Source organism: Fukomys damarensis, unplaced genomic scaffold, assembly GCF_012274545.1.
Source record: "Fukomys damarensis isolate Sample0158 unplaced genomic scaffold, DMR_v1.0_HiC HiC_scaffold_28, whole genome shotgun sequence".
NCBI lineage: Eukaryota > Metazoa > Chordata > Mammalia > Rodentia > Bathyergidae > Fukomys > Fukomys damarensis.
In genome coordinates, this window is record NW_022900940.1 from 37,718,676 (window position 1) to 37,735,127 (window position 16,452).

Genomic DNA, 16,452 nt, shown 5'->3' on the forward strand with positions numbered 1-16,452 from the left:
TGTTTCTCCACTCTTGCCCATGTACGGTGTTACAATAAAAATTTGCTAATCGGAAAGTAAATGTGCTATCTAATTTAAATTTCCATTTTGCTAGTTGTTCCATTTTTTGTTTGTCTTTTGGTTGTTTGGGTTTCTTCTTTTGTGCACTCAGCTTTTTGTGGTTAAAAAAAGCTAGTATTTTCTGCTAGTATTATATGCATTTCATAAAACTTCAGACAGTGTAGGAATGTATAACATGGCGAATACAGTGTCCATCCTAACCTTGAGAAGTCATCACTGCTGGCAGTGTAGAGACTGCTTTTGCCCAATCTCCTAGAAAATTTTGAATACTCCTCACTTGACCTTAAAGACTGAAAGTTCGTTCATGTCCTTAGTATCTTAAAAGGCGTTTTACTCAGTGGCATTTTTGTCAAGCAAAGGTGGAAGGTTTCTGTGACTAAGTCTTTCTGTTCAAGCTGGGTGGGGTGGTGTGTACTTGAGCCCAGGAGTTTGAGGTTGGCCTGGACAACACAGGGAAACCTAAAAAAACTAAACTAACCTAAACCTGTGTAATAAGAGGAGCTGTGAGGGCCAATGGCAGGTACCGAATGTGGGGTTCACGCTGACCACTCTCCAGTCCTGCTGTGCTCAGCTGGGTGTGAGCTGCTGGCCGGTGTGGGGTGCAGAGCTGAGGGTAGTGGTGAGCTATGGTCCAGCACCACGCTGGCAGGGAACATAAGTAAGTGTAGCCCCTTCTGGTCCTGTGCTCCTTTGTTTACCGATTCTATCCCTTCGTAAAGGGAGTGTTCCCAGGCTGTTCTTTACAGTCTGAGCAGTGGGTTCCTAGAGGCTGAACTCTTGGCTAAGAGTTCTCAGCTGGCAAGTGCCAGAGCGGGAACTCAAGCCAACCCCTGCCAGGCCTTCGCAGCTGCTGCCGCCCACCTGCAGATCAGCATCTCACGGTGGTCTCTCTGTGAGCCCCTCCTCTCTGTTGGCCTTCACACACATTGGCCTGGTCCAAACGTGTCGGAGGGAGCTGGGGAATCCCAGCCAGTTCCCAGCCTTGTGAAACCCTGAGCAAGTTGGGGGCAGGTAAAGGAGGAGTTTGCAAGGGTTACAGGCCTCTGAGAGAGTGGGACTGGGGCAACCATCTTCACCTGGGCAACCGGGGGAGGTTGCCATGGTGACAGCTATGGCAACGCTGATGCAAGCGCTAGCCCTGTTCCCTCTGGAGCCCCGTTGGGAGCAGGAAGGCAAGGAGGTGCCAAGAGTGGGGTTTGCACGCTGTGTTTCTGGAGGGGCTGTGTCTGGTCGAAGTATTTCAGGTAACTAACTGATTGATGGTCAATTTCTGTCTCCCCACTTTGTGGCTCTTGTGAATTAATTGGGTGGCCAGAAAACTTCCGAAAATTGGTAGTGCTGAGGGGTAAGAGAGGAACCCTGGAATGGCTGTCTGGCTCCCGAAGTGGCCGAGAGGCACGTCCAAGTCTAACCCAGGAGTCAGTGTCCTCACTTGTCATAGCCCTTGTCCCACAGGCCCTTGTGAGAGTCCAGTGAGCCCTCAAAATGGAAGGATCAGCGTGAGGGGTGTACTGTCATGGAAACACCACCGCGGAGTGCCTCACCCCCCACTCCTTTCTCAGCCTCCTTGGAGGTCGGCCAGGACCTGGGGGTGGCGCAGCTCTTCACAGGGCGAAGCCATCGCACTCCCAGGTGCCCTTGCGCTTCCCTAACGAGTCCGCCTGGTCCCGACGCCACCACCGCATTTCACTGACAGTTTGGGAATAAACATGTTTTTGTGTGTGGCCCCAGTCTCTGCCAAAAACAGCATTTATGGAGCTCCTAATTACCTGGGAGACTGCGGTGGGTCCTGTATCAGAAGTCAATCAACTGCCTTACACGCTGCTGGCTAACTTAAGACTTCAGTGCTTTAGCTGTTAGAATAAACAGAACATTTATTGGGAATGGCCATTCTGGGGGATTCATTTTTAGGACTGGGATTTTCATTTTGGAGGTGTTGGGCCACCTACCTCCTGATTTATTAGCTTCTGATTGATACCCTACTGAGTAAAATAGGGAATCCTTTTTCTGTCCTTCTTGGACATAAAAACCTCACGAAACATCTGTCCAACAGGATCTGGTTTTTTTTTTTTTTTTTTTTTTTTTTTTTTTTTTTTTTGGTACCAGGGATCAAACTCGGGACCTCGTACTTGTTAGGCGGGCGGCAGAACCACTGAGCTAAATCCCTGGCCCTCTCCTTCCTTTTTATGATCTGGCTATAGTTTGATAAAATAGTCCCAAAGACAGCCTTTTGATTTTTTATTTCTTTAGACAAAGATTAGAAGGAAAGTTCAAGTCCATAGTGATTTTATTTATTTATTTTTTGGTACCAGGGATTGAACTCAGGTCCTTGCGCTTTCAAGGCAGGCAGTGGAACCACTGAGCCAAATCCCCAGCCCCATAGTGATTTTAAAAAAATACTTTCTAAAGGCTGTTTATTTTGAAACACTGATAAAACTCAACCATTAAAATTTTTAATTGAGATTGTACTTTTAGTGATTTATATATAATATGTACACTGAAAAGCAAACCAGTTAATCTTTTTTTTTTTTGAGTTGGGAAATGGAGTGTCTGTGTTGTTTAGACTGGCCATGAACTCCTCGGCTCAAGTGATTCTCCTGCTTCAGCCTCCTGATTAGCTAGGGCTACAGGCATGTGTCACTGAGCCCAGCTTTCATAGGCATTTCTTTGAAAATGTAGAAAAATCAATAATGTCTGACTTTTTATTTTATTTTTATTATTTTAAAAATCCAGCCAGATGTGGTGGCGCATGCCTGTAATCCCAGCACTTGGGCGGGTGAGGTAGGAGGATCACTGTGAGTTCGAGACCAATCTGTGCCACATAGTGAGTTCTAGGTCAGTCTCAACTACATAGTGAGATCCTGTCTCAAAAAAAAAAAAAAAAGATAGTTTGTGTCATCATCCCCTATACTGTATTCTTTTTTTGTTTTTGTTTTTGTTTTGTTTTGTTGAGACAGGATCTCACCATGTAGTTCAGGCTGTCCTTGAATTCACTATGTAGCCCAGGCTGACCTCGAACTGGAAGTGATCCTCCTGCCTCAGCTTCCTGAGTGTTGGGATTACAGGCGTGCGCTTCAATGCCCCGCTCCTATACCATAATCTCAGGGTTGAGAAGTTTCCTCCGGCCTGTACTGTCTCCCTGTGGATGTCAAGAAAGTTAAAGAAAAGCCTTACAAATATTCACTGGGCATCCATCGTGTATAAACCAGGACGCGCCCACCCTCCGGGAGCGCATGCTGGAGAGGGCTGACCAACACCTGAAGTCTGTCACCTTCTGTGCCACGCGAATGACGCTTCCTGATGGCCTTGGACGCCGCCCCAGCTCTCATTCCTCGAGCCTGTGTCAGGTCCCCGGCTCTGGCCGCCCCCTCCCGACCTTGGTGGGGCCTCCCTTCCCCCTGCAGCAGGGGGACACAGCAAGAAGTCTCCTGAGACCAGCGCAGGAGGCGGAGTAGGTGTTGCCGTGAGTCTCCGGGTGCAGAGTGGGGATCGTGGCGGGGACAGAGTGCGTGAGAATGCTTGTCACTGCCGGGTGACTCAGGGAAACGTGTGTCTCAGAAGTGGCGACTCCAAGCCCTGACTGAGGCCTCTCCATCCGTCCTCAGGCTGCATGAACTGTCTGCTCCCCTGGTTTTCCATTACAGATTTACCTTCTCTGGACTGGGCCATGGGATTTTATCTCGCGTTATTGTGTAATGATTTTTCCCATTAAATATGTATTTTTGATATGGCCTGAAAATGTTTCATTTCGCCATGACTTTTCAGGAAATTATGGTAAAGTGCACGTAAAACATTGCCATTTTAATTATTGTCATCTTTGCGGTTTTAAAGCATGCCATAATTCAGGGGAGTGAAATAATTCACAACGCTGTGTATCTGTTACAGCCGTCTTATTCCAGAACCTCACCTAATTCCAGAAAACAGCGCCCAGAAGAAATTGTGGTCAGGCTGGGGATTGAGCTCAGTGGTTCTGCCGCCTGCCTGGCAAGCAGAAGGACCCAAGTTTGATCCCTGGTGCCAAAAATCAACACAAAACAAAAAAGAAACTGTGGTCATTAAATGGTTACTCCCATCCCTCTCTTCCCCTAGTTTCTTCCGACTCCTAATCAACTTTTTGCTTTTGTAGATTTGCCTGTTCTAGACACTGCATACAAATGGAATCTGTTTCTTTTTGCTTCTTTCTATTATCTTTAGCCTTTTCAGGGCTGGCGGCTGAAGCAGGACCTTGCACACGCACGCTAATAAGCACGTGCTCTACCCCCGAGCTGCAGCCCCAGCCCCTGTTTACCGTTTGAACGTGACTGACAGCATCTGAAACTCCATCCGTGGCTTACGTGATGCTTCTGTGGAAACAGTGCTGATCTTTAAGAAGCCAGGGCAGGGTGGACGCTGTGGGACAGTGTCCCTTTGTTCAGAATCCTGGAGGTACCGTGAGGTGGGCCATGGGTGTGGGGCCCCGCAGAAGCCTCCTGTCTGCGCTCCCTAAGGAGCCCTGCTCCTGCTCTCTGCCAGCAGTCAGATCTCGTGCCACTCTCCGCCCTGTAGCTCTGCAGTGCAGCTGGTCCAGCCTCTTCTCCTGTGTCTGCCTGCTTCCCGCCTTCCTGGGCCTCGGATAGGTGTTATTACAGTTTCTCCTCCACCATTATGCTGCCCTTCCCCACTGCCAGCAGCGGGGCTGTGTGATCCCCAGCGACTTGGAGTCATTCAGCCTATTTCCTTATCAACAGAGACTGAAGCGTCTAGGTGACCTGGTCCAGTCTTTCCCTGTCAGGTCTCATGGAGGCCACATTCATTTCCTCTGGTGGCGGTGGGGTTCTCTCTGCTCCCCAAACTCAGGTTGAGTCCCCTTGGCTCTTCTACAACCACTTAAAGGGCCTTACCGTGTTGTAATTTGGGAAGGGGGCTCGGTCTGATTGTCTTACTGTGAGACATGAAAGTAGGAACTGGATCTGCCCTGTTCGCTGCTGCATGTCCAGTGTCTGGCACCCCGCCTGACAGATAGTAGGTGCAGAATGAGTAGTAGTGGCTAAATTAATGGGTGAGTGCTCCTGAATAGAGAGCCATTTCCCAAAAGCAAAGCTGTTGCTGCAAAGGGATTCAGCTAGTGACTGAGCCCCCATATGGGCTGACCATTTCGGAGGTCTGATTATTTTTTGCCAAAATCTATCAGAAAATAAAAAGTGAGTTGCAGCCGGGCCTGGGGCGGGGGGCCCCTCCTGACACTGAGCTCACAGAGCACGGGGCTTGCCCTGGCCACCGCCTGCCAGTCCCCCCGCCCCCGTGTCCTCAATATGAGACCAAGAACTCAAGAGAAAGAGGACAGTACCTTCGCAAGTGGTCCAGCACACCTGGCATAGGTGGATTTCTCTTAGGAAGTGCATGTGTTTGATTTCCCTGGTAATGTTACAGTTGTCCTCGCGGAGAGAGGTAGAACAAAAGAGAAAAAGGAAGATTCTGCTGGAGAGATGCTCCGGGCTGAGAACTCAGACCTTAAAGTGTTACAGTGCACACATGGTGCGAGAGAGGCGGTGGTCTTCGGGAGGGAGCAGGGGAGGCAGAAGAGTGTGAAGACGGAGCCTCTTTTCAGGGATGACACCCTGCCCACATCTGTGGCCGTGTTGTCACCTAATACAAATATTCACATCACACTGAAGCTTTTCTGCCGTTTGCCTCATGTTTTATGTCATCTGTGAGAACTACATGCAGATTTCTTTGGTCCAACAACTCAAGCTTCACCAAGGATAACAATAACCTTGTAATGCTAGGAGCTCACCCTCACTGGGTCAAAGAAAGAGCTGCCATCATCATCATCATTGCTAATTTCAGTACCAATTATGCACCGAACTCTCTGCCACAAGGCTTATATAGTACCTTAATTTAATCTTTCCATTTTCTGAGAAGGGATAAGTATCCCCACGTTACAGATAAGAAAGTACACATTACACATTACACATTACAGAGAAGAAAATAGAGACCCAAAGGGGGAAGAGGGTAGGTAACCTGCTTAAATCCCCCAGTAAGAGAAAGGGAGTCAGGGACTGTTCAGCCCCGACCTGGTTCTCCTTGAAGGTCAGGCTCTTAGCCCTGCAGTGCCCCGCAGCAGAAGCAGCCTAAAGGTTTGCCCTGGGAACGGTCACTAATCCCCTTCTCAGGGCGGCGAGAGTCAGGTGTGCTGCTTGCTGCTGTGGACCTGGTTCTGGTGACTCTAGACACACACACTTGGAGTTGAGACTGTGGGTGGTTGGGGGGAGGCAGGAGGGTTTAGAGCTAAAAACTAGGGCCAGCCGTCTCCGGTCGGGAGAGGGCCATACCCAATCTGCGGAGAACGCCGCGGGCTGTTCTTTGGCTGTGAGCCTAATGGTGTGGGGCGCTGGTGAACTGCTGCCCTCCCACAAGGACACCCGGCTTCGTTCTTTGCATTATGGTCCAATAACCATCTTATAAAGGACCGAGAAGCTTAGCTTGTGTGGGGGTTAAGTCTCTGGCCCAGCTTAATTGAATCACTGAGTTACTGTGATAATTAACATTAGACATGACCTTCTGTGGCTTGCAACATATAAAACAAGGGCATGTTTACTGAAATGTTTGGTATATATTGCTGCATTGGAAGCAGGAAAGCTCATAAAATAATTAGGAAAGCAAAGCTCAGCTATAATTGGGAAAGTATCACTGAAATCCAAGCATTTCTTTTTGAAGACAGACATTTCTTTGCAAAAGAACTTGGGCCAACCAACATGTTGCTTAATGGAGAAAGGCCTTAGATCGGAATCGCTGCTGCCTGGTGGTCTCTGCTGGTCTGCGTTGCTGGCCTGGCCTCTGCTGCCTGTGTGGAGGAGGAGGAAGAGAAGCAGGTGGTACTGATGTCAGGCCCCTGTGACGGGGTCATGTTCCCACCAGCCTGGGCTGCGCCGCCGAGCCCCGTGTCAGCCCTGGCCCTAGCGCTATTCTTGGACACAGCGCGTGTTATCTCCCCTGTTTTGCACATAGAAAACCAAAAGTCAAACCTCGTGTCAGGGTCACACAGCTAATAAAAACACCATGGCTGCAAGGTTAGACACTTGGGATCAGAATCAGCTTTCACCTGTGTGGCCGTAATTAAATCCTGTAAATCGTGTAGCTGACAGCACCGCCTTGGTGCATCAGTGACCGAAACCTCAGGAAGAGTCCAAAGTAGGGCTTTTTCAAGGGTGCTTTTCAGTCAGCTCAAGGTCTGAGTATCTACAGTGACCAGTCTTCACCTTTGGGATGTGTATTGGATAATTTATCACCTCATAAAAACGTCAGAAAGGTATTCTTGTCGGTATTTTGGCGGCTACAGGACTTGATTCCATTTGCAAGACAGAAATGAGGCTCTTCAGATGGGGGTGTGCTGGGGCTCCTGCCCTGACCCACTGAAGCTGCCTGCACCACTTCTGGGGAGGTGGATTTGTGCCGAGAGGTCGACAGGGAGGAGACCAGTGTCTCCGTGTAAGCAGTGGCCGCATGTCCTGTCAGTAATCTCTCTGAGAGCCTAGAGCTCAAGTGTGGCCTCTGTGATGTGGACTCCTGTGGGAGCGTGTGAGGGGAGCGCTCCAGGCTGAGTGGAGGCCACTGGTGGTGTCCATTCGGGAACTGCCCACGTATGACAGAAGACAAAGGTTAGGGATTTGGCCCGACTTTTTGGCCACATCCAGGTTGTGTTTTCGATTTTATTTTTCTGAGTGAAAATTGACTGTTCTCTATTCTTCTGAGTGGGAGTCTGACTAGTCAGCTGACTACTGTGCGGCTTTCCTCTTGAGGGTTGGGAAGGCGTTGGGAGTGAACTTGGCTACTGAAGACAGCAGAACACTTCAGCCGGCGGGTTTGCCTGGGCCTTTGCTTCAGACATCTTTTTGATAAATCTGCATTTGAAAACACTGATTTCTTCTGAGCATCTAATCAATGAATAAAGAACATGTCCTTTCTCCTCTTCTAGACCTAAACGGCAGCGACAAAACAACTTTCCCATGTTTCCTTCGCCTAAAGCCTGGAATTTCAGAGGGGTAAGTGTCTGCCCTGGCGGCCTCTCTTCTGGACCATACTCCAGCCTCCAGAGAAGTGGAGGTTGTGCGTTGCTTTACCTGTGAAAGTTTCTACCCAGAATGCACCGAGCTTCCTCCTGCGGAGGGCCCGTGTGCTCCAGCCGTGGTGGCTCAAGTAACCCCAAGAGCATCCGCTGACATTGGCCTGCCTGAATACCACCGGCTGCAGCATCTTGTGGAGAAGCCAGGAGCCCTCCCTCCGAGGTCTCAAGGTCTACACGTGTGGTCTGTTAATATGTTAATTGAGGCCTTCCTGGTGGCTTTGTTTTCTTGACACCTGTAAGCTTAGGCTTTAAACAGAAGCATGAAAGTTTCCCAAGCACAAAGCATTGTATTTTTGTGAGTGAGATGGAACCTTCTCTTCCACCTGATGGGTAGTGATGGTGATAGCTCAGGGCGTGGGGGTCCTACTGTGTGCTAAAAGGACTTTAAAGGTCAGGATGGGGCACCCTTGCATCTGTGGAGAGTGCTCTGAGCTGTTCCCCTGCTCAGCATGCGCTCCTACACATGAGGCTACTGGCCTACGCATTGCGTCCTTGGGAGCTACACTTTGATATTTCTGTTTCTTTGAGACAGGGTCTCACTATGTAGTTGAGTCTGACCTGGAACTCACTGTGTAGCCCAGGCTGGTCTCAAACTCACAGTGATCCTCCTGCCTCAGCCTCCTGAGTGCTGGGATTAGAGGCTTGCACCACCATGCCCAGCTCCCTGTAATTTCTTATCAGTGTGCTTAGTTAGTATTTACTGCAATTTAAGATCATCGCTTCTCAGTCTTTTGGCTAAGATCAAGTGAAATGTAAGATCAGAAACCCCAAGTGGGAGATGTGTACAGATCTTGTCCCTTTCTCTTTTCTACTGTATCATGGGCCCAGTACAATGCCTGGCATATATAGGCTTAATTAATTTTTGTTTTAGTTTTTTGAGGTAGGGTCTCACTATGTAGTAGAGGCTGACTACGTAGCCCAGGCTGGTCTTGAACTTGGCGATTCTCCTGCCTCAGCTTCCTGCGTGCTGGGATTACAGGCGTGTGCCACCATGCCTGGCATTAATTTGTTGAATGAATGATTCTCTCACATCCTTCTGACACAAAATCTGCATATTTCCTTTAGATTGGGTTCCAAGTCCAAGTTTTTAGTTTTTCAGGGACTAATCTGGCTGGATCCAATCACAATTTAAAATCTTGTATAGATTTTGTCACTTTCCCATGTTTCTTGTTAAGAGTAAGTGTAGACCGAGGCACTGTTTTAGGTCAGGTTACAGTGTTACTTTTCACTGAGTCAGAAGAACAGTGTGTTGACTTCTGGAGTAGATATGCATGGCTTACTTGGGTTTCATTCCTCCCTGGGTTTATGCTTTGTTGGATAAGATCCCCGTTGCTCAAAGTATGTACACTTGGATGATGATGGACATTAAGTGAGAAAAGCCTTGGGTGGTCGTGTAGATTTGGGACACACTGAATCCGCTGTGTTAAATATGTTCACTCCTGCAGAATTTCTCAGAGCCTTGGATGTTGTCGTGTGTGTGAAGATCCCACTGGAAGAGTTGATGGAGTTCACGGCATGTCCCAGTCATTGACCATGAAAACTGTTTTTTTTTTTTTTTCCTGTAGTGGGGATCGAACTGGGGTCCTTGTGCTTACGAGGCAGGCAGTGGAACCACTGAGCTAAATCCCCGGCCCTGACCCTCAAAACTTTTGTTGACCAAGGTGTCTGTACACACTTTGGAAGCTGACTTTAGAGTCAGCTTTGTAGCTCGCTTTCTGATGCAGCCATGGTCATTTACTAAGGGTGTTGGGTGTATGCAGGGCAGTAAGCTTCTGAGTTTGCCTAGGGACTGTCCCGGTTTTAGAGTCCTGTACCTTGGGAATCCTGTATTCCAGACTGACTGGGATAACCGCGTTTGAGACCTCTTCAGCTGTTTTTGAAAGTGAAGTTTTGAGCTCAGTTCTGGTCTCTAAAACTTGCAGGCTGGAAAGAACCTGTAGGTAGGAACAGCTTCGATCTGACCCCCATTTTCCTCAGCCTTTCCAAGTCTCTCTAAGACAACAGTAACGTTTACAATTAGTAATTCACTGTGGCAGGGACTGGGGAGGCTGCCCCCAGTTAATTGCAACTAAGTTTTAAGTGTTCAAATCTAACGTCATGTTGACTTCACATTCGGCTAGCCCTCAAATTCTTAGCGAGCTCCCAACAATGGTCCAGTCATTAAGATTGCTTGTGTATACAGAGTCCATTCCATGGTTAGGCCAACTGTGATGTTTAAATTGGTCTCTTGTATCTGCTTTTATTGCTTCTGGTTCTGAGGCTTCTTGGGAAAGTTAGACAAAGTGGCATCAAGATGCCCCAGAGGGAGAAGTTTGGGCTTGGCCCACTGCTGGGTCTGCTGTGGCCAAATCCATCCCTCTGTGCCTTGGAGAGGAAGCTTCAGTGGCCTGGGGGAGTGGAAGGGAATCCAGCTAAGTGGAAACACCTTCCCTGCCAGCCAGGACTCCTTGGTAGTCACCACCATGGTAACGGAACTGGGCGAGGGACCCAGAGCACCAGAACAGAGATGTGGGAGACATTGTCTGGCTGCCACAGTTTCTCAAACGAAATCTGACTCTCAGGTCTGTTGGACAGAGCTGTGCACTACTAGACAAGGTACCTTGTGAACACTTGTTTTTTTCTTTATTTAGAAAGGAAGGTTCTAGAATCTCTGTGCTAAGAAAATTTCCATATTTATATATGTGGCAGTGGAGAAAACGATTATCAGCATTTACAGTTCCATTCCTTTTTATCTCGCCAAGGAAAAGGATCCTGTGTACAGAGCATTTATGGATCTGGAGGGGTCCCGGGGCTGGGGACGTGATGATGGGCAGTGGATTGGAAAAGACAAGAGAGGAAGCCAGAGCAGACAAGGACAGGGAGATTGTGGGTGTGGTCAAGACCTGGGAGGCTGGCAGGTCTGAGAAGAGTGAGATTTCAGAGGAATTGCCGGAAAGTTCTTGTGGAGTGAATCCTGTTGCAAATCCCTCCTTATCTTCCCTGGGAATGTTCCCTGCAGACCTGTGCTGGTCCTCAGAGCCCTGGGCAGTGCGTTTGTGGGTCTCCTTTTCCTGCCAGAGTGTGTGGCTGTGGGCGCGCATGGGCTGGTGACACATGGCCTCCCTGCTTCCTGTGCTGTGGCCCGTTCCCAGTCGTCACTACTACTGACTGCAGTTTCCATTCAGCCGCTCTGTTTTCTGCAGAGCCTGGAGACTAAGGCGTTGGGGTTTCTGACCTTCCAGGACTGCCCGGCCCCCTGGACAAGGGTGGCGCTGTGCTGCTGTGCTGTCTCTCCCAGGCCCTTGGGTGCTGCAGATACCTTCTTGGAGAGAGGCCGAGTGGTGGTTTGGGCTGTGGGGATCTTGTTGGAACATGTAAGCCACAGTGAAAGCGGAACAGAAAGGTAGGAGCGAGGCCTGGTCGGTGGGACCCTGCTCCCAGGTGGCCCTTCCTTCTGTCAGGTGCACTGGTCCCCATCTGGCTGAGGAAGTGCTGAGCTCAGAATTTCCACCCTTACTTGTGAAAACGTTTTGTACAGCTCCTTCTGGAGAGGGCGGGAGGGGAAGGAGAGGAGGAGGTGGGAGGGAGGGGAGAGACACAGACCCAGAAGGAGCTCACACTGGAGCTGTGGAGCTCTCAGGGGCTCAGCTCCTGCTGTGAACGCATAGCAGGGCTTTACTCTGTGCAAAGCATTGTTTTGGGTACAAGAGCTGAAGTCTGAATTAAACATTGACCAACTGTCAGAGACCTTCTGTCTCCTCTGATGCCTAAACTTTATTTTTGCTGAGACCATTCGAGAAGACATTCCTAAACTCTGGCGCTTAGTAGAAGGGCATGACCTTGTGGCCCCAACCTTTTAAATTTGTACATGAGGAAGAGGGGGCCCAGTGTATAGTCAGGACACTTGGTTACAAGTCATAGAAATTGCGCTAAAACTAGCTGAAGTGAAAAGGGGAACTGATGGCTCAAATGACTAAGGTGAGCCGAGGTGGCTGGGCTTCAGGCACAGCTGTATCAGGGATAATCCCTTTCACAGCTTTGTCACTCTCTGGGTTTTTCTCATCTTTTCCTACTGCATGTGGACCTCTTTTTGGAAGGACAGGATGGCTGTAAAGAGCCACACATTTCCAGAGGAAAGAGAGAAGCTTCTGCTTCCAGGGTCCACATAGGAAATCCCAGTGTAGTACTGTGATTTTCTCAGGCTTGGGCCATGCGGCTGTGCATTGGTGGTGTCACTCAGAGTGGAGGGTTTAGGAGGGGACATTATCACCTTCTCACCATAGGTCCCGTGCCTTCTCCGTGCTGCTGCCCATTTTGTAAAGGTACTTACGGGAATGATAACAGTGCTAGTCCCAGGTAAGTGACTGAGTGTTCGCTTACCCCAGGCTCTGGAGAGAGTTTTCTCCTGCTGTTACTTTCCAAAGCAATAAGAGGTGAGTGTAGTTTGAGCTTCACTCTCACTTTGTGGGTGACGAAACAGAATGTACAGTGGTACCTCGGTTCACGAATTTAATTCTGTCTATGATTCTGGTCACAGAATTTGTTTCACTCTTCTGGATGCAGCCGAAGGGGAAGCGTACTTCTAATGTTATGTATCTGCTGCTGAGTAATCAATTACTACAAATTTAGTGGCTTAAACATATCCATTCTTTAGCTCATGGCTCTAGAACGGAATTTGGGACACGATGTAACTGAGCTCTCTTTCTGCTCAGGGTCTCAGGAGACAGAAATCAAGGTGTGGGGCAGAGCTGGCCTCTTTAGGGCCTGCAGTCTTGTCCCCAGCTCACACAGGCTGTTGGAAGAGTCCCGTCCCTGGTGGTTGTCAGGAGGTGCCCGTGTCCTTCCTGGCCGTCTATGGGACTCTGTCCCCTGCTGGAGGTCCCTGTCAGGTCTTTGCCTTGTGGGTCCTTCCATTTTCAGAGCCAGCAATCGGTTCGTGTTTCGGGTCATCCTGACTTCAGGAAGGGATGAATTCCTTCTGCGGGCTCTCCAGATTAGATTAGGCCACCCCACCAGTGTCCCTTTTGATGACCTCAAAACCCAGAGTCAGGAACCTAGTCCTGGAGGTAATATCCAGTGATGCGCTCAGACTCCACCTGCACTCAAGGGCAGAGGATCACTCAGGATGCGTACCCTAAAAGATAGGGACCAGCCTTAGAGTTCTGCCTGCCCCAGAAGTATAGCGAGGACAGCAGCTCGCTCAGGGTCACACAGCGGGTAAGTGGTAGATAGAGCCTGTATCAAACCTGACCTCACCTCATTCCAAAACCCATGCTTGTTTGTTTTTTCATTCATTCACTTACTTGACGGGTTCTCACTAAGTCATTAAGTTACCCAGGCCAGGCTCAAACTTGTAATCCTCCTGCCTCAGCCTCCCAGACTGCTGGGATTACAGGCGTGCGACTCTACCTGACTTAGACCATGTTTCTGAATGGCACCTTTCCGTACTTCTCTGAAATTACTTGGAAGTGTGAGAAATATTTGCTATGTTCGTCTCCTATGAGCCTCCTTAACATGCTGAAGTCTCTTGCAAAGCAATAATACAAATTTTAAAACCCAATAAGAAAAGAGTTAATGGATTTTTTTTTTTTCTTTTTTGGTACCGGGGATTGACCTCGTGTCCTTATACTTGGTGAGGTAGGCGGCAGAACAACTGAGCTAAATCCCTGGCCCAAGAGTTAATGGATTTCAAAAGCCTCATCAAAGAGAAAATCCATAAAACTGGTGAACCAAGTCAAGTAGTTCTAATAATTTAAAACTATTTTAACATGAGAGAAGTAACAAGAGCAATGGGAATAGCATATTTCATTCATTTAGCTCAGGTAGTGTGCTGGCTACTATTCCTGGTACTTTGTGAGCCCTCACCTCCCCCGAAGCCTTATGTAGTAGATACTGTTATTATTCCTGGCTTCCAGATTGGAAAATTGAGACTAGAATCACCCCCAAGGTCCCAAACCAATCAAGCTGTGGGTCTGACTTTTGAACCCAGGTAATCGGGCCTCAGAGTTTGGGTCTCAACAACCTAGGTCAGGGACGACGAACCTTTTAGGACTTTCAGTGATAAAACCAGCCTGCTGTGGTACCCCGTGCCGCCGGTTCACCACCTCTGACCTAGGTCGACGTAAGAAGTACAAATAATGCCAAAGCATATAAGGTGAAATACATATAGATTTACACCAATAATAAGGAAAAAATTAATCCCCTCCTTTTGGAAGATAGGTATTAATTTGTATAGTGGAAAAAGTCTGTGAGGTGTCGGGGGAGAAAAGGCCTGGAAAAATATCACCCTTGGTTGACAGCCTGAGGTGGGTGAGATATTCAGGAGCTCTTGTGTTATCTACATACTTTTTGCAATGTCTGAATTTCCTACAGAGAATATTTATAACTAGCAAAAATAATGAATTTATAATGGTTTTAAAAGATCTCCTTCCATAATAAGAATCTTCTACCACCAAAAGGGAGCTTTTCAAAAGAAATATTACATTGAGATGCCATGCCAAACAAAGCAAAACAAAACAAAACAAAAAACAACAACAAAATAAAGTAAATTTATCAATCAACCCAAACAAAAAAACAAGTTCAGGGTCACTATGCAAATTGGTACACACCTGTGATCCCAGTTACATCCCCTGTAACCCCAGCTGCTTGGGAGCCGGAGGCAGAGGATCTGGATGTAAGATTACATAGGCAATTTAGCAAGACTGCCTCAAAACAAAAAAGTTCAGTATTTTAGCACACGTAGGGAGCCTCACTGAGTGGCTGTGTTGTGCCCGGCATCTGGGAACTGATAAGATCTGGGTACAGAGCAGGATGTGGCACTTACTACACTACAACCCCCTACCCCAGTAGCCCAGGCAACCCCACCCACCCCCGGTCAGCGGTGTTACTGTCTGCTGCCCCTGGACAGGCCAGATGTTGAGCTTGGTTGCCAGTCCTTGGCCACTGTAACAAAAGCTTTGGTAGTGAAAAGGCTGCTTTGGGGTCAGAGCGCTTGATGGGGGACACCTTTCAGAGCACCGGGTTCCTCATCTGCAGTAGGGTGTACTTAATAAAGTGAGCGTCTTCAAGGTGAGGCTTAGTGGCGTTACATGTAAAGGGTCCTGAATACTGCCTGTTCTGTAATTATGTGCAGAAAATATTAGTTGCTTACAGAGAGGTTTGCTCTATACCTGAAATGACCGTTTTTGAAAGCTGTGTATTTAATAGATGTTTTTTTCTTTCTTCAGTACTGGGCCTTCACACTGAGCTATTGCTCCAGACCTTTTAAATTTTTTTCATTTTTGAGACAAGGTCATGCTAAGTCACTGAGTTGCTCAAGTTCTGCTTGAATTTGTGCTTCTCCTGCCTCAAGCTCCCTGCCTGCCTGATAATAGATACCTTTTTGATGTCAAGTGCCTCCTTACAAAGCAAACGTGGACCCTCCCTGGGTTCCACTTAGTTCCCTCAGTTCTCTGTTGGTAGTGGTGGTCCAGCCTGGATGTAGAGATGCTGACACCTATGAAGAAAAGTCCATGTCATCTGCCGCCTCTGCCACCAAAAACACACCAGACACGCTGAAGCTTATTTTTAAGAGTCGAAGCAATTTCTTTTTCTTTATATTCAAGATCTGTGGGGTTACAGTGGGCCTGTGTCCCAGTCGTGTGTATTCTGCACATTTGAAGGCAGGATTTATAGAGACGCCTTTGTTTATGTTATGCAGTTATCCCTTCAATTAGTCCCTTTTTAGTGCCAGAATTATGGAGAGTGAAAGATGCTTTTACTTTGGTCTCCAGGGTTAATTAGGAAATCTTAGCTGCAACAGCCAGAAATTCCCTTGTATGGGATGCAGTGGAGCTCAGAAGCTCCTAGTATCAGGTACCAGAAACCTGAGAGGATTCCTGACTCCTCTCTGTGGCCACATATGCTTGGCAGACTGAATTCTTCCATTCCCCGCGCAGTGCAAATGCAGCCTCTGCAGAAAGACTCTGGCTCAGAGCCAGACTTTCTAGAGAGGGATTTTGAATGGTCCCCCTTGGGTCAGGTGGCTACTTCTGGACAAATCAGGGAGTGGGGTCATATTGTACCGCGATGTTTGCTCCTGCGGTAACCATAGTAACATGGGGAGACGGGGCATCCTTAGAAGTTAGTTAGCTTTTTGTTGCTGTGACAAAACACCCATGAAATTCAATTTAAAAAGAGGAGAGATTCCTTTTGGCTCTGAGTTTGAGAGGTGTGTGTGTGTGTGTGTGTGTGTGTGTGTGTGTGTGTGTGAGTGTGAGTGTGTTTGGTACCAGGGATCGAACTCCGGCCCTTGTGTGCGAGAGGCAGGT

General features: G+C 48.2%; 1 protein-coding gene across 3 annotated transcripts in view; it reads left to right on the plus strand.

The window, feature by feature from the left end:
• The window catches only part of Arhgef3 (Rho guanine nucleotide exchange factor 3), a 316,326-nt gene that overhangs the window by 93,553 nt on the left and 206,321 nt on the right, over nucleotides 1-16,452 (plus strand). For all 3 annotated transcript variants that reach the window (XM_033757008.1, XM_033757003.1, XM_033757006.1), the window contains one exon: nucleotides 8,015-8,081. In XM_033757008.1, the coding sequence (XP_033612899.1) occupies nucleotides 8,015-8,081 (67 nt within the window). The remainder of the gene's footprint in view (nucleotides 1-8,014; nucleotides 8,082-16,452) is intronic.